Here is a 22,157-nt window from a genome sequence, read left to right on the forward strand (position 1 = left end):
TGGTGGCGATGTCATACAGAGTCCTCACGTCGTTGCAGAGTTGTCTCGAGATTCACCTTGGCTTGGACTTCATCGTTGGGGAAGAAGGGAAAAAATTGCGGTAATAAGGAAGTCATACAATTACGCGTTGAAAGGGGTGTGTCCCTCTGAACCGGTTCTGCCACGACACTGCACCAGTTGACACGAACCGCTCTTCCATGGTCTTTTTCCAGCATCGCTGAAGTCGCGTGTGAGAGCACAGGAAAAAAGACTCTTCAGCCCCATATGTGGCCGTGGCCGTAGCACGCTAGCAGTACACCACCAACTCCTTTGTCTTCGACATCGTACCGTGTGCCCCATCGCAGGATGCGTACAAATGTGCATATAAATATGCATATACTACCCTTGAGCAACAGAGTTGTTCCGAAACGGCCGGGTCGTTTTTGAGAAGGCACACACAGGGAGACAGACACTGCGCCGTCGCCGCCAGACATCCCTGGAACGTGCGAGACATCTGCTGGAAAATAGGACGACAGCAAACAAGAGAATAACGAGCGACTTCGTCGCAGAGAAGCTGAGATCCAAGAATGTCATTGTCGGATCGGTGTGTATCCTGCCGTGTCGTTCTACGACTTAGAAAGGAACGCACATGTTCATCGTCCTTCGGTTCTACCATGGTGTCATTTGCTATCGCCTCGTCAGAATCCCGTCCGTCTTTTCACGATTCAGCCTGCCAGTGTCTGAAAGTGAGATGTTCCAGGAAGTTCGACAAGGCTTACAATTGTGGTGACTCAGGGATCAGGGTCCACGTGTGACGCCACCGTGTCCTGACCTGATCGTGCAACGTGAATGGTATTTCGCAAGGGCATCCTTGCTGCTGACACGGTTCAGCAGGCTGCCATTTCGACCCAGAAGCGAACGGGGTGTAGTGAGCCAATGTGCAGTGCGAAACGTAGCGACTAGGAGAAAGTGTTCATGGCACACCGACCGAAGCCACAGGCAGCTCCGTTTCCCCTGAGTGTAGCGAAGACTTGCGCCTAGATCTGCTTGTTACACTCGACGTGCTAGAAGGATTGACAGTTCAACACTCTGGACTCGTAAAATATAAGGCGTCGCGCCGGTTCTACTGTTCCTTCAGCTCTTTCCGAGAACGGACCAGGCACATCAGCTGTTGGCGATCGACCGGTGACCATGAAGTGTCCAGTTTCTCCTGCGTCTACGCTGCTGAATTCCGCTCTACGACCGCTCGCATGCCATCACCTTCCGTCACTAGACCATTTCCTCAATCTTTATTCCACACCCAACGGCGCAATCCAACATTTAGCGTCTCACCACCTGTGAGGTTTCGACAACCAGGCTGGTCTGTGCAGTTCGAGTGCAGCGGGATGCCTGGCGACTTTTCTCGCGCGTGGGTCGCCGCAGCAGCCAGCACACGACCTATTTCTCTACGTTCTTGGAACTCTTTACAAATTACCTTCTTTCTTTCCCTTTCCCACCCTTGTCGACGCGTTTTGCCGCCACAGAGAGTGTCGAACGAAGTGTTTGTTCCTCTCCGATTTAGCCTCAACGCCCACGTGTCTGCCGCGTCCGCGAAGAAGAACCCGACGTACGCTCTTGTTGTGTAAAGAGTGCACAAGTAGTGCACGTGGATTGCTCCGTAGCTCGTTTCTCTGCCTCAGTTTCATCTTTTTTCTTCTGCGGTCGAGAGTCACTGGAAACGTCTCAGTGGCGGGACGAGGGCACCCGCGAGGAGCATTCGCGTAGGTTTTCGCCCGGTTGCGCAAGACAACAAGCGGAGCTAAGTACTCGCACCTTCATCCCGACGACTCTGGAGACGTCTGCTTTTTACGTTCGCGAATTTCCTGCCTCTTTGCCCTCGGTTCTTTTGTGCCCAGTCTCCGGGGTTTAGGCATCCTCGAACCCCAGCCGCCAAGGTGTCTGTACTCCCCATCTTGTCGAGACTTTTCCCAGCGTTCTTCGGTCCTTGCGTGGCTCCTCGAGTGCAGAAGTATCCATTTCATCTTTTCGTCGCCGATTTTTCTCCCATTCTTTCCCTCGGCTGAGCCCCCCGTCTTTTCCGGTTTCCCGCGGTGCCCCCCTCCCCCCCCGGCTCGCACAAAGATGGACACCCCGACACTGGACGAGGCGATGACCGATTCGCGTTTCGACGGCCTCTTCACGACCGTGGCGCAGCAGGCTGGCGGAATCGACGGCCTGTTCGGCTACTTCTTCGGCTTCCTTCAGCGGAAGACGGATTTCTTCTCGGCAGGAAAAACCAACTGCCGAGAGGTTATGGACAAAGTGTTTGAAGAGGGATGGCGACGATCCGAGGAGAGGAAGGAGTTGGAGCGGAAGCGACAGCGCGAGGCTGAGCAGGCAAGGAAGAAGCAGGAGGAAGAGAAGCGCGTAGCCGCGGCTGCGGCCTCCAGCCGACCCGCTAGGGTGAACAAGATCGAGGAACTCACAGAGGAAGAAGAGCGAGCCTTCAACCCAGACTATAAGCCGCCGGCATCAGCCTCGCAGCAGGCGACCTCCGCGACGGCTTCAGAAGTTCCTAAGACGCAGAAGAAAGAAGACGCAGACGGAAGTCGAGACGAAGACGACGAAGACAACGGGCCGCCTCCCGAGGGGAACGGCGGCAAGACAGAAAAGTGAGCTTAAAACACCCGAAGAAGAGACGTACAGTCTCACGTCACCTGTGGTCACGAATGGGGTACCGAGAAACGTCATGTCGCTCTGAAGCTTTTGTCCTGAGTTTACAAGTCTGTTTTTCTTATGAAGACGATCCCTGATGTATTTTTGCGGGGGACGTCTTCCATAGATGGAGCTACATGGTTGCATGCACAGGGAAGGAAGGCTCTCTTCTTCGACACGAACGTCTCATTCGTTAACGCTCGACCCTTCAGGGTGTCGCCGCAGCGTTTAGCTCCTTCCCCCCTTCCTTTCGCATTCTCACTCTTCATCTCTCGACCTACTTTCACCGCACCCTACTGTTCTTTCGCCGGCGCCTCGTGGCTATCTGCTGCTGCGTTGCTCTCGGTTGTCTGTCGTTTTCGTCTGTCTCCGCGATTTTGCCTCCACCGCGGCCTCGTCACGTTCTCGATGCGGTCTCCCTCTCTGTGTCGGTCTCGGTGCGCTGTAGATACACCTGGACGCAGACCCTGGGCACCGTCGACGTTTACATTCCTGTCCAGGAAGGAACGAAAGCGTCTAACTGGGATGTGAAGATCGGCGCAGGGACGCTGAAGGTTGGCCTGAAGGGACAGACACCTCTCGTCGGTAAGCGTCCGTGATTTTCTTCTCCGATACTCCATAAAGGAAACCAGATAGCGTAGCAAGGTACCACAGCTCCGAGCAGATCGTCTGCGTGTAGGCCTTGCTTTGTGTGACTCTCGAAACTAGCTGTACATCCGAAGCAGTGAGGTACAGGCCGCTTGCTCACGCATGAGACTTTGGACTGCGCGCCGCGATGTCCACTGCTCTCCGCTTCACCCGTGTCTGGACAGACGGAAAACTCCACATGAAGGTGAAACCGGACGACTGCATGTGGACTCTGGAGGACAAGAAAGTCATCCACCTGAATCTGGAGAAAGTCGACAACATGCGCTGGTGGTCCTGCGTCGTTCAAGGAGACCCAGAAATCGACACAAAAAAAATTGTCCCTGAGGTAGGGTTACCGGCTCCCGAGACAGCTGGACCAATGCAACACCCGTAGCGATCGAGAGAGAAGAGAACTCTCTCACGCGAGGCGCCTTTGTCTTTCTCTTGTCTCCAAGCAAGCCGACACCGTGAGAATATATATATATATATATATAACATGTTTTTGATTTTGAAGAGAGAACGGGACGACCGACTTTTCAGATTCTTCGTTTTGTTGAGGGACCAGAGAGAGTCTCGACGGCGCGGTGTCACAGTGACGCTTCCAGCCTCTTGACGTTTCTTGTTGGTTCTCTCTCTTCTTTCATTTTTGTTCTGTCTCTCTTCATCGTTGTCTTCGTCTCTTCCTTGCCTTCTTTCTCTGATTTTCTTCTTCTCCCTTCTTCTCTCTCTTCTCCACGTTTACGTGCGTCTGTCTTGTGGGAACTTGGTTTCCAGAACTCGAAGCTCAGCGACTTGGACGCCGAGACGAGGTCGACGGTGGAGAAGATGATGTACGACCAGCGGCAGAAGGCGGCAGGGTTGCCGACGAGCGACCAGCAGAAGCAGGCCGAGTTGCTCGAGAAATTCAAGAAGGCACACCCGGAAATGGATTTCTCCAAAGCAAACATCAACTGGGGAAACTCTGGGTGGGGCAGCGGCTTGCCCATGTAGATATGCGGAGAGGGCAGGCGTGGAAGAGAGTGAAGAGACGGATGCAAGCGGGATAGCAAGAGCAGAGGGCCGGCAGTGGGGAGAGGCGAGAGGAGAGTAATCACCATGGACAGAGAGAGGGGAGACGACAGGAGGCGTTTGCAGGCCGTTGGGCACTGGTATGAGAACGAGCAGATGCGGAGCGAGGCTTTGGAGAGGCAACAGACACGCAGAGGGAGAAGGACGCGAAAAAGAGACAAGAGAAGAGGGAGTTAGAGAAGAGGGAAGGGGGAGGCGAAGAGGAGAAGAAAGAAGACGAGACGAACATACTGGGACGCGTGGCGAGATATGTCCTGTTCTTTTGAAAGAAGGAGGCATAGGGGAGTGAGGAAGTGGAAAGAACAGCAGTTGTTGTTTGACTTTTCGATAGTGGAGGAAGCGACGAACGTGGAGAGACGGGGCGATGGGGATTTGTGTTGATGTCGAGATCAAGGGAACCAAAGGCTGTTTTTCGCGCGGCGCTCACGGCACTCCTGAGTCTTTTCTCCATCTACAGTACTTTTTTGTGTTTCCTCTACACACTTTTCCTTAACCTATATGTTGGAGCACCGAAAGGCGAGGAAGACGACAGAGAGCGGGAGATTTGTACAGGAAGAGACGGCTATACACGTAGCGAGAGAAGGAGACAGGCACATAGAGAACGAGAGATCCCTACAGAGATTTTTGCCACAAGGGCTGGGATAGAAAAAAAGTCGAAGCCTGTGGGTGCATTTATGGAGTCTGTAGAAAGGTGGAAGAGAACTGAGGGGGAAACGAAGATCGCGTCTCCGAGACAGGTCGATCTGAGGACCGAGACGGCAACTTCACTTCGTTTTCTCTACTCGCTTCTCGAGACGGGCAAACTCCGTCACGTAGCTCCGGAAGCCGAGCAAGTCCGGAAACCGCAAAAGCTTTTAAATTTCGCAGCTGTGGTCCAGATGAAGTCTGGGAGAAAATGCTTTGCACTGCATGCCGTAGTGAGACTATGCACCATTTGCCAGGCCACTGTTTGTCTCCGTTCTTCTCTCTTTCGCTTCCACCCGGTACTCGTGGAAAAGGTCAGCCGACGTTTTTATCCTAGACTTCGACGGTTTGCGTGCATGCACCGGAGGGAAGAGTCTTTTTTTTCCTCTTCGCTTCACACTGCTCCGTCCTCTCCTCGGTCCGGCGTCTCATCGGTTTCGATCTGAAGGAGTAAACCTCGTGTGGAGGAGTGGGTCGAAAACCTGAGTGCAGAGTGCGACAAAGCAGCGGCAACTCGATCAATGTGCATGCAGTCACGGGTGAAAGCAGACTTCCAGATAAGTCTAAACGCATGGTCAAGAACAGATCTACGAATGCACTAGAGGTTTTCAGACATGACAGACCTGATGCAGCAGGACGAAGCACGAGAACAATTCGAGAAACAGAAACTCCGCAAACCGTCTGGGTCACACGCAGGTGCGAAAACCGCGCAGAAGCTGGAGCACAAAAGCCCAGTGTCGATACACCTGGCAAAAAAGAAAATGGAGTGGAGGCGCAGGAGACGGGAGTTTAGTATTCTTATGTATTTTAATTCCTGCAGCTCGGGGGACCGAAGAGCGCAAAGCATCGAGTCGCTGCGAAGCCCCCACTGAGACTCCGTCTTCGTGCAGTTTCAGAGGCGTATGCAGGCCAAGATAGAAGCGTGAAGCGTCTGTCATCGAGGCGACGACAACGCGCTTCAGCTGTCGAGACCCCCCAGCGAAGGGGGCAGCAGCGAACGAGCGAGAGAAGCCTGGGTCGCGTCCTTACATTGCCGATTTTGAGCATGTACAGAACGACCAAAATGAGGATTCCGACGAGCGTCAGCGGCACCCTGGAGGGAGAAAAAACGTGAGAGGAAACGCGGCACTGGAGCGCTGAGAGAAGGAGACCGGAACGCCTCACGATTTTTTAACCTTTTGGCATGGCACAGAGAGCTGCAGAGTCCGACGGCGCATGGAGAGCACACGAGAGAGAGAGAAGACTCATGCTCTGGGAGTGATTTTTGGGCTGTTGTGTGAAAAAGACTTTTTGAAAAGCACGACGCAGAACCTGAAGTCTTTGGAAAAACAAACAGGCACCAACGGGAGTGCGGAGCAGACAACGCTGCTGTAGTCTTTCAAAGAGGGAGATGCTCAACGTCTGCGACAAGCACACATCATGGGGACTAGTATGAAGACCGGATTTCCGCGACGTTTTCCCTGCATGCCTGGTCTAGTCGCCGAACTCCGACTGAAGGGAGAGACGCTTGGCTTTTTCCTCTGTTGCTTGCATCTCACCACAAGTAAATCTGGCCCTTGCGGGCTCGGTCTTCTTCGCTGAAGTAGACGCCAGCCTGCAGACGCTGCAGCGCGAAGCGGGGAGAGAACAGAGAGAACCATCCGCAGTGAACATCCCGTCACTTTTTTGTACAGGGTGCGACGGCTTTCGCTTCTTCAGAGAGACGCTTGCCACAACAGAGCGCTGTCCACGTGAGGGTCAGGAAAAAGAAAAAAAACTGGAAAGAAGAGAGAGACGAGACACGAGAAACGCGAGCAGCGATGGACAGCCGGCACAGCGAGAAGGAAGACGACGCACAGAGACAGAGCGACATGGAGAAAGATGAGAGCGACAGAGGGAAGAGGGGAAGAGGGGCGCAGCCACGAGATAGAAGTCAAAAGAGCGAACATTGAGAGCGCCTGGAAATGCGTAGGCATTGCAAGCCTGGCCGAGAATTTGGAAGAGCCAGACGCGAAGAAGAGAGTGCCTAGACGAAGAACTCATTTGCCCTGAATGGCTGAGAACGCAGTCAGCCGACGAAGAAGTGAAAACCCAACACACAGAGAGGAAGCCGAGAGAGATGGCCTTGTTCGGCAAGCAAAGGGTGGAAGATACGCGTCGAAAAGCTGCGAGCAAGATGCGAGCATCGCCCAGAGGAGAGAAAGCAGACTTGCGGCACTGCGTGCTGAGGAAGACAAAAGAAAGAGCGGCACCCACAGGAAACCAGAAAGCCTTCGCTGCGAGGTGAGCCCCCGCGCAGAGGAGCGAGCTCGGAACTTACACGAGGCGGTGCGCGGCCTTCCTCAGACAAAAAGGCACAAGTCGAGTGAAGGCCTGAATCCCCTGGGAACAAACTCGCGGCAGAGACGACCTGGACAGAGGGGGAAGCGGGCGACGAGGGGAGAGAGAGGATCACACACGCGAGGCAGGCGAAGAGTCCAAAGAGAACCATCTTTCTCGATCTACAGCCACGGAGAAGTCGAGAAAGGGAGGCGAAGTGCGGCGAAGCGGAAACAGACGAGAAAGCGCAATCGTCCGTCTGGCTGGCGCAGGCTGCAGTGTAGAGACACCCGACGGTCGACGGGGCTCTTCGATCCGCGCCGCGTAGCGACTCCGAGATCGTCATTTTGCTGAGCGTCCAGCTCAGAGAGGAACCCGAAGCGAAACAGAGCGAAAAAGGAGGGGGAATGCAAACGGGAAAGGCGAAACTCGGCGGGCTCTCTGCTTAGGGAGTTCGTCGGCCAGAGCGCCGGACCGTCTAGCTGCGAGGCCTCCGACAGACCGACTAGGCCGTTTCCTCGACTTTTCACCGCAAACAGAAAGACTCGGCGCGTCCAGAGCTTCAAGGCGGCCCGGACGAAACGATTGAAGAACGAAAAGACCCGACAACAATTCACAAACCGGCGACACACGAGGATGAGGAACTGCGACAGCACAAGGGTCTACCTACCGACACTCTTCTATGAAACCGTTTACTTCATGAACACTCCAAGCTTTGAAAACAGCAAGGTGGGAGAAGTGACAAGGTTCGTGGACTCGAGCCTTTTCCGTATTCTCTCAACGCCGGAGACTTTCCGATATCCGACACGACTGCTGTGCTGTGTGTGACTGCATGCGAAACGGCGGCGCTGCGCCGCTGTTTTCCAGGAAGGCTCTGGCCGCGAGGCACAGATCCACGGAAAAGTCGCAAAGAAAACCACCCGAACCAAAATTCTGGACCTTCGGTTCACTTCGCGACTCTAAACTCTAAGTCTGTCTCTGTTCAGCGAGGAACCCAGCGCCTCCTCTCTCTACTGAGAAAACAGAATCCGAGTCGACGACACGAAAGTCTACACCTCCACGTATTCAGGCTTAAAACAGACACCACATTCAAGTAAAAGAACTTCTTGCGAACGAGTAGGGATAAACAACGTCAGACGCGCTCAATGATAATCCCGTGTACGAACGTACCGGCAAAAGGCTACTGGTTCAAATATACGCATTGAAACGTGGAAGAATACGTCATATCTGCCGACATACATGAAACCAGGCGTCCCTGTCTCCGTTTGCTCCCATTGAATGTAGGAAACAAAAGCAGAAAATTGCCATCTTTCCCTTCCTGACGTTGCCGACCGCTGTTTTTAGACAGAACGACGACATGTATCTGCATGTATATTCTTATATATAGCGGTAAGGGACTGAACGTACGGTACAAGCGGTCAACAAAGATCGCTCTAACTTAAACTAAGTAACTCTCGCTAGCATTTGTCGCTGAGCCTAAACTTTGGATCGTGTCGAGGCCGCCACCTATCGACTATCATAGCAATGCAGAAGGAAAGTCCATTCAATACCGTTGTCACTTGCTGCTGCATAGATCGAACGTCTAATTTCAATGTGGCACATGCGATTGCGCTTTCCCTCCTGGTTTCGCATCGCGTTCTGGGTTTCTCTTCCTTTTGCTTCTCTGTGTCTGTTTCTCCTGATTCATGTCGCCCTGAGTGAATGTGTTAAGGTCACTCGTCCACGCAAACCATACGATCACCACAGTGAAGATCACGATATTTGTACCGCTGGCACATAGATGGATATCGCTATTCGTAATGCGCTTAACATGGCCATGAAAAACACGACAGACCTGGATGTGGGCGTTCATCCTCTTCCTAATCAGGAGCCAGCCCGACGATCCCGTCCGTGCATTCCGAGGTATTTTAGGGCATATAAAAATCATATTTTTATTTTCGTCAAATTTGAAAAATATAGGGCAGGTACACCGTTAGTTCATAAGGCTTTCGCGAGGCGCCAACACCCGGTTACCGAACATCCAACGTAACATTGACTACCCCTGTGCTACACCAACAAGTCATGACTCGCAATGCGGCCATATATATGTATATATATATATATATATGAATGCATGCATTTGTAAGATAGGTAGGAGATAATGGCTACAGCATCCCAGGAACGCGTTTGTCCCCATGGTAGTGATTATCCAAGGATGGCAAGTTCTTGACTTTTGCTGAACAGCACCACCACGGCATTTGACGGAGTAAGTCTGTGAGCTAAAAGTTGTTGGTCGTTCATCGTGTGTACTCGGTGACCCCTAAAACGGAGTGAATGTAGAGACTTCTTCAAGTGCGCTTAAAGATTTTTTCGGGTCGAAAGTTCTTTAAATGCTTCTGCCACTGCTCAACACGAAGAGCAAAAGAGTAGGCCGAGCAGGATTCGAACCCACGACCACCCGGTCCGTAGCCGGGCATTCTATCCAACTGAACTATCGGCCCGCGGGATTGCGAATCTCCACGTAAGGAAACGGACGCTCGAAACTGGTTCACGCTGATACGCCTGCCCCGAAACAAAGAAAGTTGTTGTTCTGCGTTCTTTACACGAAGCGCGGCGACAAGCGCCCTGACGGCGGAGTTGTCGGATGGCTCATGCGTCTAGTTTCACCCCGTTCTTCGGAGGAGCCTTGTTGTGAAAGGAACATTATAAAGTCGCTCATTCAGATTTATGTACAGTTTCTCACCATCCCACACGAATAGCGCGAAGAAGGACTCCACTAGCTTCGTCCACGTCCTCTCCGCAAGACCCTGCGATTGCGGCTGAACTGGAAAAGACGAGGGTGGCAGAATTCCATTTGTGCTGCGTCTGCGGCTGGTCACAAGGGTTTTTCTTCCTTCGGTCTATTGCCTCGTTATACTGTACAGATCACGTGGGATTGGGTACTCTTTGAGGTCGTACGAACCGCGAGAAGCAGGAAGGCGTCTTTCAAAGAAGAAGGATGTTCCGCCGGGAAGGAAGCGTACACTCTCAAAGGCACCGGTGGTTTCAAAAGTATATCTAGGCGCACCCGCGAGCAACGCTTCGAAATTGCTAGAAAAAGCTCAATGCAGCGGGTCGAATCCTCTCGACTGTCTACTTGGGAGGAACTGTCGTGGAGAACACCCAGTTCGGCTTCTCAAGACACGCCAGCAGAGAAGCCTCGTATTCGCAATGGAAAGGCAGGAAGTCTCAACCCTTGTCACAGTTTGGCGGGCCGTGCTCGTTCTCCAAGCACCAGCACAAAATTTTTGCAAGTGTAAGCTCCCGTCACGCCTGGAGCGTTGACAGATCTGAAGCAGCCGGTGATGTGCATTCGAGCGTCTCTGACACAAAATTGCCGCCCTTCTACGGCGCTCTGGAGTTAGGAACGCGCGATTGCGTGTCTGGTTGCTGGGTAACAAAAATAAGAGTTCTCCTGTGTTGTTATACGAGCATCTAAATGCATGAGCTGAAACTTCTGGGGTATTCTGTGGAGGGCCTGGGCTTGCAGGCTGTTCCGTTCCCGAGACGGCCGATTTCGAGAGACATAGAGGTGGACGGCACACCCCCGTACCGACTGTTTGATTTTGGGGTTAAAAGTGGCTTCCCATGAAACTGAGCTTGCTTACCCTCGAGAACTTTCAATTTGCAAGTGCACTTCCGATTTTTCAAACGTTGGACGGTCTCCGTTTCTTGTTAGGAAGCGCTCTCGACTGGCAGGCGGGCACAGATCCGAGACAGGGCGTCGTGGCCCCGTTTCTGGGGAACCGGCCAGCTTCAAGTTCGGGGAAGCTTCAAAACGCAGTCGAGGAAAATGTGAAGGAAAGATGAACCTGTGAAACAGTCCCGGTTTGATTCAAGGACCCCTGACGTGGAAACTTTGCGTGGCGTGGCGTTCCATCCCGCTTTTGCGTCCAGGGGCACCTTTTCCCCGCCGTTGCTGGGTTCTCGATCGCGAAGACTGCTTTTTTCGTTTCGCGCGATTCCCGTTCTCTCTCTGTTGTTTGCTGTGTCTCTCCAGGGAGGAGAGGGCGAAGACGTGTGCCGTTCTTGTCGAGGTTCGTTCTTGTCGGTCGTTTTTCCACAGGTGTCCCTCCGGGTTCGCGCATGTTTCGACTCACGGGGTTTTGGTGAGATGTCCTTTCGTCCATGGATCCGGTAGACACTTCATCCGTCAACTTGGTATCTGTCGGTTCGTCCATTCCGTTTTTTTCGCTGACAGTTCACATTTTGTCCCGACTCCGCGTGTTTGTACCTTGTCTCGCGCCAGAATGTTGAAGCTGCATGCGGCTTACCGCACGCCTCCAGATCTCACACTTTTCCCCGTCGTTTTTCGAAGAGCGGGAACCAGCATGGTGCCTACGGTTTCTGCCTTGGCCACGCGCTGAGCATACTTGCAGTCGAGCGAAAACGGACGGTGTGGCTGCCGGAATATCGCTGGAAGACGCGAAGTTTCGCCGACGACGGATGTGCTCGATGCGCCTCCCCTGCGTAGGCGCGACATACTGTGGCCCCCGCAAGTCTGCTTCGCAGCCAAGAAATCGCAGAGCACCCACACGAGTGAATGCAGCTACTCTTGTTCAGTAGTGTGTGGCGACCTTTTCCCGTCGCCGCTGCGGTGTACGTACACCTCAGCAGTTTTGCTCAAGTGCGAATGCAAGTAACTGCAGTTTGTATCTACGTCAGCAAATCCCTCAACACGCGCTTTCTCGGCTTCTCCCGCCTTTTATTTGCTGCCATTTGTCGAAAGGGTCCGTCGTTCTTTCCATAATCCGTTGCCAGCGTTTTTCGTTGGAGTTTTTTTGTCGGCCATCATTGTCTGGTTGACTCGGTCTTTCCCTCGTCTCGTCCGGCTCTGTCTGTTGCCGCGTTTCTCCATCATTTCTCCACCAAATTTTCCGGTTCGCTCCGCCTTCCGCCCTCCCCCCCTCCAGACTCCCGTCCCTTCGCCTTGTTGCCGCCGTTCCCCACTCTTTCCGCGTCCCCCTGTTCGACCGGAGGCGACCGTCGCCTCCGCCAGGTCCGGAGTAGTTTTTAGTCTGCACAATGGAAAATCAAGAGACGTCCGAGTCTCCGACTCGCCTTGCGCCTCTGTTCCCCTCCGACCAGAAATCGACTGCTTCCGAGGCGAGTTCTGCAGAGGCTTCCTCCTCTCACTTCCCCTCAGGCGTCGTGTCTCCGTCTGGCCTAACCGCCGCGGGTCCGCCGCTGTTCTTCTCCAGCGCCGTGCATGAAAATTCTCTGTCGCACTCTCGCCTGACTCCCCTGTCTGACGGCGGCGGTCGCGGGACCGCTCGCGGGATTCAGGAGCCTCAGCGGTCCGCGTCGCCTTCGCTGCGTCTGCCCGGAGCACGACCCCAGGCTCCCGAGTCGCCTGCATCGCGCCACAGCCCAGGCGCCCTCCAACTTTCTCCCGGCTCCCCGCGGCGACAAGCCACCTCGGCGCCATCGCCTTCAGTCTCACATGGCTCAGGTCTGTCGACACAGAGGCGACCGCCGCGGCAGTCTGCGCGACCCGGAACGGAGCAGAGACAGCAGCTGTCCCCAGGAGAAGCCACAAGTCCAGCGACATGGAGGTCCGGCAACCGAGGAGGCAAAGAGGACGCTCTGAGGCAGGCGTCTCCGTCGCAGGCGCGAGCGAGCAGCGCGTCTCGTGTGTCTCCGCGAATCGTCGGCGTGTACGCGGCGTCTGTGACGAACGCCACAGGCGGCGCAAACGCGAAGAAACGAGGACTCAAGCTGTCGGAGGACGGCGGTGCTTTTGGCGACGAGACACGGATTCCTCAGGCGGAAAGTGGAAGGCAGCGGCTGGACAGAGAAGGCGCCGCAACAGAGGGTGACGTAGAGCCTCGGACGACGGGTGACGCGCACCCGAGAGCCGCCAGGCCGGCGTTGGGCCTTGCGACTTCTTCAGGCGACGGAAAGTCCCCAAGAGGCTCGCGTGTCTGTACAGCAGGAAAGACGGGAGGCGAACGCGGCGAGGAGGACTGCGAGAGAGTTGAGGAAAGTCAAGATGCGCCCCGAGCGACACCCGGCGCAGACAGCGGACCCAGCTACAAAGCAGGAGCGATCCGCCAACAGCCGGGATCCCCCGAAACCTTTCAGCTGATGCCCGTTGTGGGGGACCGAGCAATTGCGACCGGGGCGAGGAAAAGGAAGAAAAAGAAGTCAGCCTTCAGACGCCGAAGCGCCGACGGCGGAGAACGACCGGAGAAACCGCCGGTCGGGAAAGGCGGATCGCTTTTCCTCCACCCTGCTCTGGGCGACGACTCAGAAGAACACTCAAGGTACAAGTTCGAGACATTCTCAGACGTCGCATCTCTTCTTCGGTGGCTCTTTGAAAGCTCGGAAACTCGCCAATCAGCCCGCGTGGACTCGCACCCCCTCCTCGTCCCTCTTAAGATGTCGTGGCGCTCGGCCTTCACAGTCCTCACGTATAAGGCCATACAGATACAGATACATATACGTATATGTATATATATATATTATATGTCCGTGTGCTTTTATACATCTACCTAATGTGTCTCTATCGTGTGTATGTAGAGGTATGCATCTTTTCTGTATATGTGTATTTCTGTATATCTCCCTGTCTCTCGGTATCTCTGGATCATTATCTGTGTCCGTATACATCTGTATGTGTAATTCTGTGGAGCACGTATGTGTGAACCTCCGTCTGTCTACTGTTTCTGGATGTATGCATGTATCCCTGTATACATGTATATCTGTATCCAAGTCAGTATCTATGTGTGTGTCTCTATCTGTATATGGATCTCCATATATTGATGTAGGGTGTGAATCGGTGTCGATGTCTCTGTCCTGTATGTAGAAGCATGCATGTCCATCGATAAGAAGGTACTTCTGTATGTATATACATATTTCTATGTATGTATATATAGACATATACATATATATATATATATGTATCTATACGTAATGTATATCTGCATTTCTGTAGATCGGGATAAGTGTATGTCCATTTGCACGCACACATATATAGAGGGGCACACACACACACACGCAGACGCACAAACGCACAGGCTTGCGTAGGTGCATGTGCTTGCGGTGGCGGGGGAAGTTAGTGGAAACCTTCGCGTCCGAGGTTCGCTGCAGACGCGCATGAGCGGCCTTTTGTTTTGGGTGTTGAACAGGCCAGGCGAAGACGAGGGCCATCCGACCTCGGCGCTCTGCTCGACAGAGTGCTGCGGACTCTTTTGGCGACGGAGGTGGCACGCAATGAAGGGAGGCTTCTGGGGCTGGGGCTTCACCAATCGACCGAGGGAAGGCCCGCGCTACTACCTGAGCGAAATCTTCGCGGCTCTCATCATCGCGCTGAGTAGGCGCCAATGGCTCTCTCCAGTCAAACCGAGAGGCGCGGCGAGACGCGCCCACAACTGCATGTGGATGTCTGCCCTCGGTCTCTCTCTCTCTCTCGCTGGACCTCTCGAGCCCCTGTCTGTCGCCTGTGTGCTTCTCTGTGCGTAGATCGACATGCCTGTACAAACGTCCTTCTCTCAAACTCTCTGCAGTCTGCTTCCACTCGCCAATCTATCGACCTCCTACAGCTTCACCCGCGTCTACGTCTGCGTCTCGACCTCTGCCTCTTCCAAACGTGCATAGTGTTCTCCCTTTCTGTCTCTCTCTCTCTCCGTTGACGTCTCCGTCCTTGCTTTTTTTCACGCTACATGTTGTGCAGTGCGTCTAGAGGCTTGTGTGTAGATGTCTCTCTGTTCTGCCTTGTTCCGCGACCGTCCTCGACTGCGTGGATGTGACCGCGTCGAAGCCTCGCATGCGTCTCATGAGTGGAATGCGTGTGTCTCCGGATTCGCGGAGAAATTCCTTTCGCACGGCAACTGTCTACTTGCCTCCGAGACGGGCGGAACGCGGGTCGACCGTTTGACCCGAATCGCGTTCTGCAATCGAGTCTGCATTGGCGCTTCGTGTTTTCTTCAGCCTTTTTTCTGAAGTCTCCTCAATGAGAAATGGACTCTGCGTTTCCGCTCTATTTTTTCAGCTCAAGTTCCAGAAGCAGCTTCGTTCGCCATGATGGCGAATTTGCCTCCTGCCATCGGCGTGCACAGTGCCTGGCTCATCGGCCTCTTCGCCTGCGGCCTCGGCGGACGGCCAGGGATGATTAACGGTGTCACAGGCTCGTTTGTGAGTCAATCACGTCCGTTCGCGTCTTTGAAAAGCAGCTTCAGTCTCTTCCGAACACAGAAGGGGACATCTGGGTGAACGGAGACACCTGCAGGTGCAGGCGTCGACAGCCGCAGTCGACTGCGCAAACACAAACCACTCCGCATCTATGCATGTGCGCGTACCTGTCATGTATACACACAAATGTCCCTATATATATATATATATGTATATATATATATATATGAATACGTGCATGGGCACATCTGAAAACGTACCTTTGCTCACAGAAAGTATATGGAGCTTTGCGGTTTTTTGTTGTGTCGTTCTGCGATGTTTTTCGTTTTCCAGGCAGCGACGATTGCGGCGTATGTGACGCGCAGGTGTGCAGAGTCTGCATGCACGTACGAGGGCGTGGAGACGCTGGTGGCGTCGGTGTTTCTGGCAGGACTGATTTTGATGATCTTCGCGTACAGCCGCCTGGCATGTCTCGTCCAGCTGATTCCTGCGTCCGTCACGATTGGGTTCTGTAACGGCATCGCCATCATCATCTTCCTGGCGCAACTTCAGATTTTCAAAGATCCCTCAACAGGCGCCTACATCACGGGCAACCGCGCAGCCTGGATGGCTGGCGAATGTTGTCTAGCCGCAGTCATCATGGAGGGCTGGAAAAAGGTTCCTTTTGTAAGTCAACATGTCGCTAGACAGCATGCGCAGCGTCTCGCGAAACAGCTCTGCATGGACTGGCGAATCTCCCTGAGTACACCTGTATATAATATATATATATACGTATATATATATATATATGTATATATATGTATATATATGGATATATGGATATGTGTATGCGTGTAACGTCATCATGGAGGGCTGGAAGGTGGTGTCGTTTGAAAAAGGAACAGGAAACGTTCTGTATGCCAAACCGCAGGTGAACCATGCGAAGAAGGCTGACGCACAGCGGGAGGTCCCAGGCTCGTTTACTGGTCGAAGCCTTGCCGTTTTTGGGCTTTTGCGTCTGAGTCACACAAGTCCACAGTTCTACAAGTCTGTTCTACATGCATGTGCCAACCTGTGTTGATTCACGTGGAAAGGAAAATACACATTTTCGCAAAGACACTTGTGCAGTATTAGATCTATACATATATATATATATATATATATGTATATGTATATGTATGGATATGTGTATGCGTGTATGTATGTGTATATATGTATGGATATTCGTGCACATGTACGCATAAACATATATCCACGTACATGCATACGTTTTCTGTAGAATTCGGCGAAAATAGTGCAATTGTGTGTGTTCCCTTTAGGTGGGGAAGCTGCTGCCCGGGTCTTTGATTTCCATGGTGGCTGCGGGATTGGTAGAGTTTCTTGTCGCGCGGCCGCTGTTCGACACAAAGACGCCGACGATCGGAGAAGTTGCGGAACTGACTGCAAACTCTGCGCTGCCCTCGCCTTTTTTTGCCCAGTCTCACTTGGACTTCAAAAGCAATGTGCAAGTGCACAGAGCAATCATGCAAGGTGAAAACAAAAGAGAGTCGCGGGCGAGCAAAGAGAGGAAGTCGGAGAAAAACGGAGAGAGGGAGATGCGTCGGAGAGAGCTGGAGAAGGACAGTGAGGTCGAGCGAAGATACGTAAAACGCAAGAGAGAGAGAGGAGAGCAGAGGAGAACCGCGGAGGGAGACAGAGAGAAGCAGAAGCGATATACAGAGAGCAAGCGAGGAAGCGTAGAGACAGCGGTCTTTGTTTCCTTGCCTCTGCCTGCACACCTGGAAGTTCCTTTCGCTCCCTCCTCTCGGGGGCTCGTCCTGTTTCTCTGTCTTTCTCTCGTGCAGTCTCTGTCTCTTCCTCTTCGCCATTTGCGTACTTGTTCATGTGACCTTCGCATGCAGTGTTTTCCGTGCTTCCCTCTCCCGTTGTCTCACGCGTTGTCTCCTGTCCCCTTTTCCCTCTCTCTGCTCCCTTCTCTCTGTCTTTCTTAGGAGTGATGTTGGCCGTCGTCGCGATTCTCGAGACGCTGATGACTGTCGAGGTGGTGGACATTTACGCGGCGCAGGCGGCGTTGCCTCCGGAGCCGCCTGCGGCATGTTCTGGAAAGCGGGAGGCGCTTCTCGGGCGTCTGCTCCCGCGCCTCAAAGGGCCGTCGCAGCCGCCGCAGACCCCCGCGGAGGCGGGGTATCCTGGCGTCTTTTCTCCGGCGTCATCAGGCGACAAATTCGGCTTATATAACGGTGTGGCGAGTGCGGGAGGTCGCGAGGCAGGGGAAGAAGAGGAGGGCGCCGAGGGGAGATGCCCGAACGCAAAGCTGCGAGGGAGTAGCAGCCGCGAGTTCGGGGAAAACAGAGACTGCGACGGGATGTCGTCGGGGGGATTTGACACCAAGCAGCTGCGGCGAGGCGTCTCTTCAGAAAACACCTCGCGAGGGTCCGCAAGTCTGTCCCCACGGGCTTCGCCTCGAACGGAGAGAGACAGTCTTCAGGAGGAAAGAGAGACAAAAAGGATTCAGATGCCGGCCGAGTTGCCCTCGCGCAAGGCCGAGAGAGTCCGAGGCGGTGCCGACGGTCCGAAGGACGGACGAAAATCTCCCGAGCTCTCCAGCGGCGCCTCTTCACCTTCTCGGCAGCTCTTTCTTCACGGAGAAAATAGTGAAATGCAGAGTGAACTGCGGAGTGGACGCGTGTCTTCCTGTTCTTCGCGGTCGTTCTCCGGCCCGCATGCGGTGTCTGTACAGGCGAGACGAGGAGGCGAGGAGACGACGGTAGAAGAGAAGAGCGAGGTCTTTTCGCGGGAGGCGTTCGCGGTCCGTGTAGACAGAGAGGCGGGTGCTGGCCGGCGCGACGCTTCGGATATGGGACTGCGAGCGGGGAGTATGGCGACGAGAGCGGGGAGTATGGCGACGAGAGCGGGAGGAACGCAGGAGCACTCGGCGTTGCTCTGGGAGAACCCGAACAGGGAGGACGACGAGAGAACCGATGTGGCGTCGGGACTTGGAGAGTTGGAGTCGCGGCGAGCGAACCGCGGAGAGGAAGGACTCGACGAAGCGGAGGGAGAAAAGGAACGGAGAAAGCCTGCTGTGAAAGGAGACGGCGACCAACAGATTTGGGCTGCGGGAGTCGCAAACATCGTCTGCGCGTTCTTCGGAGGCATGGGTGGAGGCGCCATGATTGGACTGTCTGTCATGAACCTCCGAAGCGGTGGGAAGGGCAAGGAATCCGGTGAGCGTTCGAGTTTCCTTGTGCTTTTCCGTGTCTCGGAGCCTCTGACGTTCCTGGTTCGTTCGATGGTTCTGTCGTCCTTCCTCTCTCGGCTGACCTCGTGTGTGGGTCGCGTTTCTGCATGTGAAGATTGTGTTTGAGGCGTACGTACACCAGGCTTGGGTAGCCAGTGTCGAGAGACCTCCCGCGTGGACTTTCGAGTCCAGCCGCGACGCGATGGAAGGAACCAGGCAGCTTCCCGCCTCCCACTGTATCCTCGCTCTGACACAAATTCATCTACAGACCTCTGCGTCTCTCTACGCATAGCTCTGTCTCTTCATATTCAACTCGCTGTATGTATATTCGCGTCTACATCATATGTAACTACGTATATATATATATATATATATGTATATATATATATATATGTATTTATGCATGCATGTGTGTGTGCATTGCTTGGTGTGGTTTGTCTCGGTTGTTTCAGGGTTTCTGCATGCAGTGTTCGTCTTCGTGTTGATCGCGGGGGCGTACAAGGTTCTGAATTTTTTGCCGATTGCCGCGCTGGCGGGGATCATGTTTTGCGTCGCGTTCCACACCTTCAAGTGGTTCTCGCTGCCGATGGTCGTCGCCAGTTTCCTCCCAGAAACGCTCCGTTGGAAGCATCCTTGTCTGGTGCAAAAGATCACGCGGGCAGACGCCATCATCGTCGTCATCGTGACCCTCTGCTGCGTAAGCGAAAGCCTCTCGCCGGGTGTCTGTACAATTCAACGAACCTCCCACCGGCTCTCTCCGCCGCTCCTCGCGGTTGTGCGCCAGGCTGCCCCTCCAGTTTACGGCATTCATATGTATATATATATATATATGTGAATGAACAGTGTGAAATGGAGGAATAGACAGGGGAAGAGGGGGATGCCTGTATACATGCATGTGTGTAAAAGAACAGAGAGAAAGCAACAATACCATGCATATCGATATATCTCTGTATTTGTTTGCATATTTGGAGTGAACAGAGAGAACGGGACCAAGACGCAGACATTTATTTATATGCATATATACGTCTTTGCAGACGTATCTGTATAGGTGTATATGACAACGCAGAGAGAAAGGAGAGAGACCTATTGTCACTCATGTGAATCCGAGCCTCTAAAAAGGGACAAGTCTTTGCCGTCCTGCGCTTTGCTTTTCAGAAATTCCTGAACGTTGCGCTGGCAGCGGGCATTGGAATTTTCATCGCGGCACTCGTCTTCGCCTGGGAGGCCAATCGACGCTTCTGCGTGGAGGCTGCAGAAGACGAAAAGAGACAAATCAAGGTAAAGAGGAAAACGACTGAAAACGAATGAGCGACTCTGAGGTTCCCGTTAGCCGCCCAACCAGCGACCGTTGTCGGGTGTACGTACACCTCAAAAGCGAGACTTGTAGACATTGTGTGGAGGCGCCGTTGGGTTTGTGTTCACTCCACTCCTTTTGAGTCGCTTTTGCAAAGCGACGTTTTACATGTGTGTCTCCCCGTACACGTTTTCTTTCCTCGTTCTCCCCCTTTCCCGTCTTTCTCTCGGTGGTACCACGCAGCCCTTCTCCCGGTTCCTCTGCATCAGCCATTGATTTCATTTTTTAATGTTTTCTCTTCCCCTGTCGTTTTTTTTCACTTTTTGTGCTCAGTACTACGAGGTCCAAGGCCCCCTCTGCTTCAGCACCGCCCACAAGTTCGAGAGCGCCTTCAACTACGACGAGGATCCGCCCACCGTCATGTGCATGCTGAGCGGCAGCACGCGATTATTTGACTATAGTGCGATGGCCAGCATGAATGCTGTCAGCCGCGGATACCTGCGCAGAGGCAAGACGCTGCATTTCAAGGTAAAGAGCCGACCTCGAGTTTCGCTCGAGTGCTCTGTGCTCGCGAGCAGCTCTGCTCAGAGTTCTTTTTCTCTTTGTGACTTTTCCGTTTTCCTTCGCCTCAAATATCCGTCTTCTGCGCCGTCGCGCGCGAACGCTTTTCTCTTCTTTGCCACACTTCGATTTCTCTTACTCGTCGTCTCTCTCCTTTTCGTTCCTTCTCCATCTTCCTTCGTAAAAACTCTATCTTCATGTCTCTCTTCGTTTCCGTTTCTCAGCCTCTCTCCCTGACTCCTTCTGCAGGCCTTGTCTTCTCTCGCCTTCTCTGCTTTGGACGCACGTATTGATACATACATATATATATATATATATATACATGCATACACATACATATATATATATATATATATATATGTATATATGTATATGCATGTGGAGTCTCGTTTCGTCGGTGGTCCGATTTCGCCCTCGCAGCTGGGCACCTGTGTGCTTCGCTGCGCGCTGACTGCGGTCCCCCGCTGGGATGTTTCGTTTCAGGGCATGAGCCATGGATGTCTGAACATGATGGCGAAGGCGAACCATTTGATGCAGCACATGGACTACGAGTTGATCGAGTTGGAAGTCCCGCCGATTCATAACCTGGTGGAGGTCCATCCAGACGACGACCGTGAGTCCGCGCTCGCAGAGTCGCTTTTCGCGCCTTCCCATGCAGCCTCGCGGACGTCTTTCTCTCGGAAGCAGGGGCAGGCTGCGTTTGCCTCTCGAGCCGTGGACTCCTTGCCCAGACACACCTCGTCTTCTCTCTCCCGCGTGCTCACAGGCTCGGGACAGCAGCAGCCCTCTGCAGACGTGAGCGAGGGTCGCAGCGAGAAGCGCTGGGTCCTGGAGAGACAGGAGACACCTGTCTGCGTCCCCGACGACGCGTCGCAGAAGTGCGTCTTCAAGCGCCAGGGCGAGTCGGAGGCGTCCAAACGCACTGCATGCGAAACGACCGCCGGCGCGAGTTTATCTTTCTCCCTCTTTGTCGGCGGCCCCGGGGACTTGCAGGCGCACGACGAGGAGACAGAGAGCGCGCCGGGCGGGGAACGAGGGAGGAGGTCAAACGCGAGAAGAGTCGACTGAACGAGTGAGAGCGAGAAGAGTGAGAGGAGACGAAGCGGTGACGAAAGAGGAGAAACGAGGAGGAGAAGGCGGAACGCGTGTGAACTGAGTCGGGCGGGTGGAAGAAGTGAAAGATGCAGAGGCGATTTCGAGGCAAAGGGGGGAGAGGAGAGAGGAGCAATGGTCGAGACAGAAGGAGGAGGAAGAAGCGAATGGGCACAGAGAACGGTCTGCGAGAGTCTTTGAGACAGAAGGAGGTCAGCGGGAGGGCAAACAAGAGAGACGCAGAGGAGCGAAGAAGAGAGAAGAAGGAACAAGACGACAGGACGCAAATGCCGCTGACGATGTGAAGGGAGAAACGTGGAGAAAGCGGAGACGGGGAGACCGGGAACGAAGGCAGGCGAGGAATCGGAAGACAACTGCGAGTGCATCAAAGGCTCGCGGAAGTGAGCAAGAGAAAAAAGTGAAAGTCGATGTTGAAGCTGAACGGTCGAGCGCTGGACATGTCTCTTCGAAAGCCGCGTATGCTGCGCCCCGATG

General features: G+C 53.7%; 3 protein-coding genes and 1 non-coding gene across 4 annotated transcripts; 2 read left to right on the forward strand and 2 right to left on the reverse strand.

Moving 5' to 3' along the window:
* Nucleotides 1–2,100: 2,100 nt before the first annotated feature.
* TGME49_233680 (nuclear movement family protein) lies at nucleotides 2,101–4,290 on the forward strand (the record flags this gene model as incomplete). The annotated part of the gene is made up of 4 exons (XM_002368176.2): nucleotides 2,101–2,630; nucleotides 3,122–3,258; nucleotides 3,486–3,646; nucleotides 4,075–4,290. 4 exons carry the CDS (start codon nucleotides 2,101–2,103, stop codon nucleotides 4,288–4,290), a joined length of 1,044 nt encoding a protein of 347 aa, XP_002368217.1.
* A 1,128-nt stretch (nucleotides 4,291–5,418) lies between these two features.
* TGME49_233695 (hypothetical protein) lies at nucleotides 5,419–8,108 on the reverse strand. The gene is made up of 4 exons (XM_002368177.2): nucleotides 7,352–8,108; nucleotides 6,591–6,655; nucleotides 6,082–6,145; nucleotides 5,419–5,534 (listed from the first exon to the last, which is right to left on the reverse strand). The coding sequence occupies exons 1-4, from the start codon at nucleotides 7,694–7,696 to the stop codon at nucleotides 5,481–5,483; spliced, it is 528 nt and encodes a 175-aa protein (XP_002368218.1). The 5' UTR covers nucleotides 7,697–8,108; the 3' UTR covers nucleotides 5,419–5,480.
* A 1,648-nt stretch (nucleotides 8,109–9,756) lies between these two features.
* Nucleotides 9,757–9,830, reverse strand: TGME49_233702. Its single transcript has one exon. It is a non-coding gene; the product is annotated as a tRNA-Arg (tRNA).
* A 2,563-nt stretch (nucleotides 9,831–12,393) lies between these two features.
* Nucleotides 12,394–21,638, forward strand: TGME49_233710 (inorganic anion transporter, sulfate permease (SulP) family protein; the record flags this gene model as incomplete). Its single annotated transcript, XM_018780369.1, has 10 exons — nucleotides 12,394–13,634; nucleotides 14,496–14,680; nucleotides 15,359–15,501; nucleotides 15,832–16,164; nucleotides 16,797–17,007; nucleotides 17,469–18,701; nucleotides 19,168–19,412; nucleotides 19,871–19,993; nucleotides 20,343–20,537; nucleotides 21,054–21,638. 10 exons carry the CDS (start codon nucleotides 12,394–12,396, stop codon nucleotides 21,636–21,638), a joined length of 4,494 nt encoding a protein of 1,497 aa, XP_018636773.1.
* Nucleotides 21,639–22,157: the final 519 nt, after the last annotated feature.

Source organism: Toxoplasma gondii, chromosome VIII (assembly GCF_000006565.2).
Source record: "Toxoplasma gondii ME49 chromosome VIII, whole genome shotgun sequence".
Lineage (NCBI taxonomy): Eukaryota > Apicomplexa > Conoidasida > Eucoccidiorida > Sarcocystidae > Toxoplasma > Toxoplasma gondii.

What these genes read in the sequence shown, in the direction of transcription:
- TGME49_233695 (XM_002368177.2), bottom strand. Translation starts at nt 7,696, where the DNA reads ATGACGATCTCGGAGTCGCTACGCGGCGCGGATCGAAGAGCCCCGTCG. An exon ending in AAGGCCGCGCACCGCCTCGT is followed by an intron (nt 6,656 to 7,351) that starts GTAAGTTCCGAG and finishes TTCGCGCTGCAG; the next exon opens with CGTCTGCAGGCTGGCGTCTA. An exon ending in ACATGCTCAAAATCGGCAAT is followed by an intron (nt 5,535 to 6,081) that starts GTAAGGACGCGA and finishes CTCTGCACTCAG; the next exon opens with GTTTTCGACCCACTCCTCCA.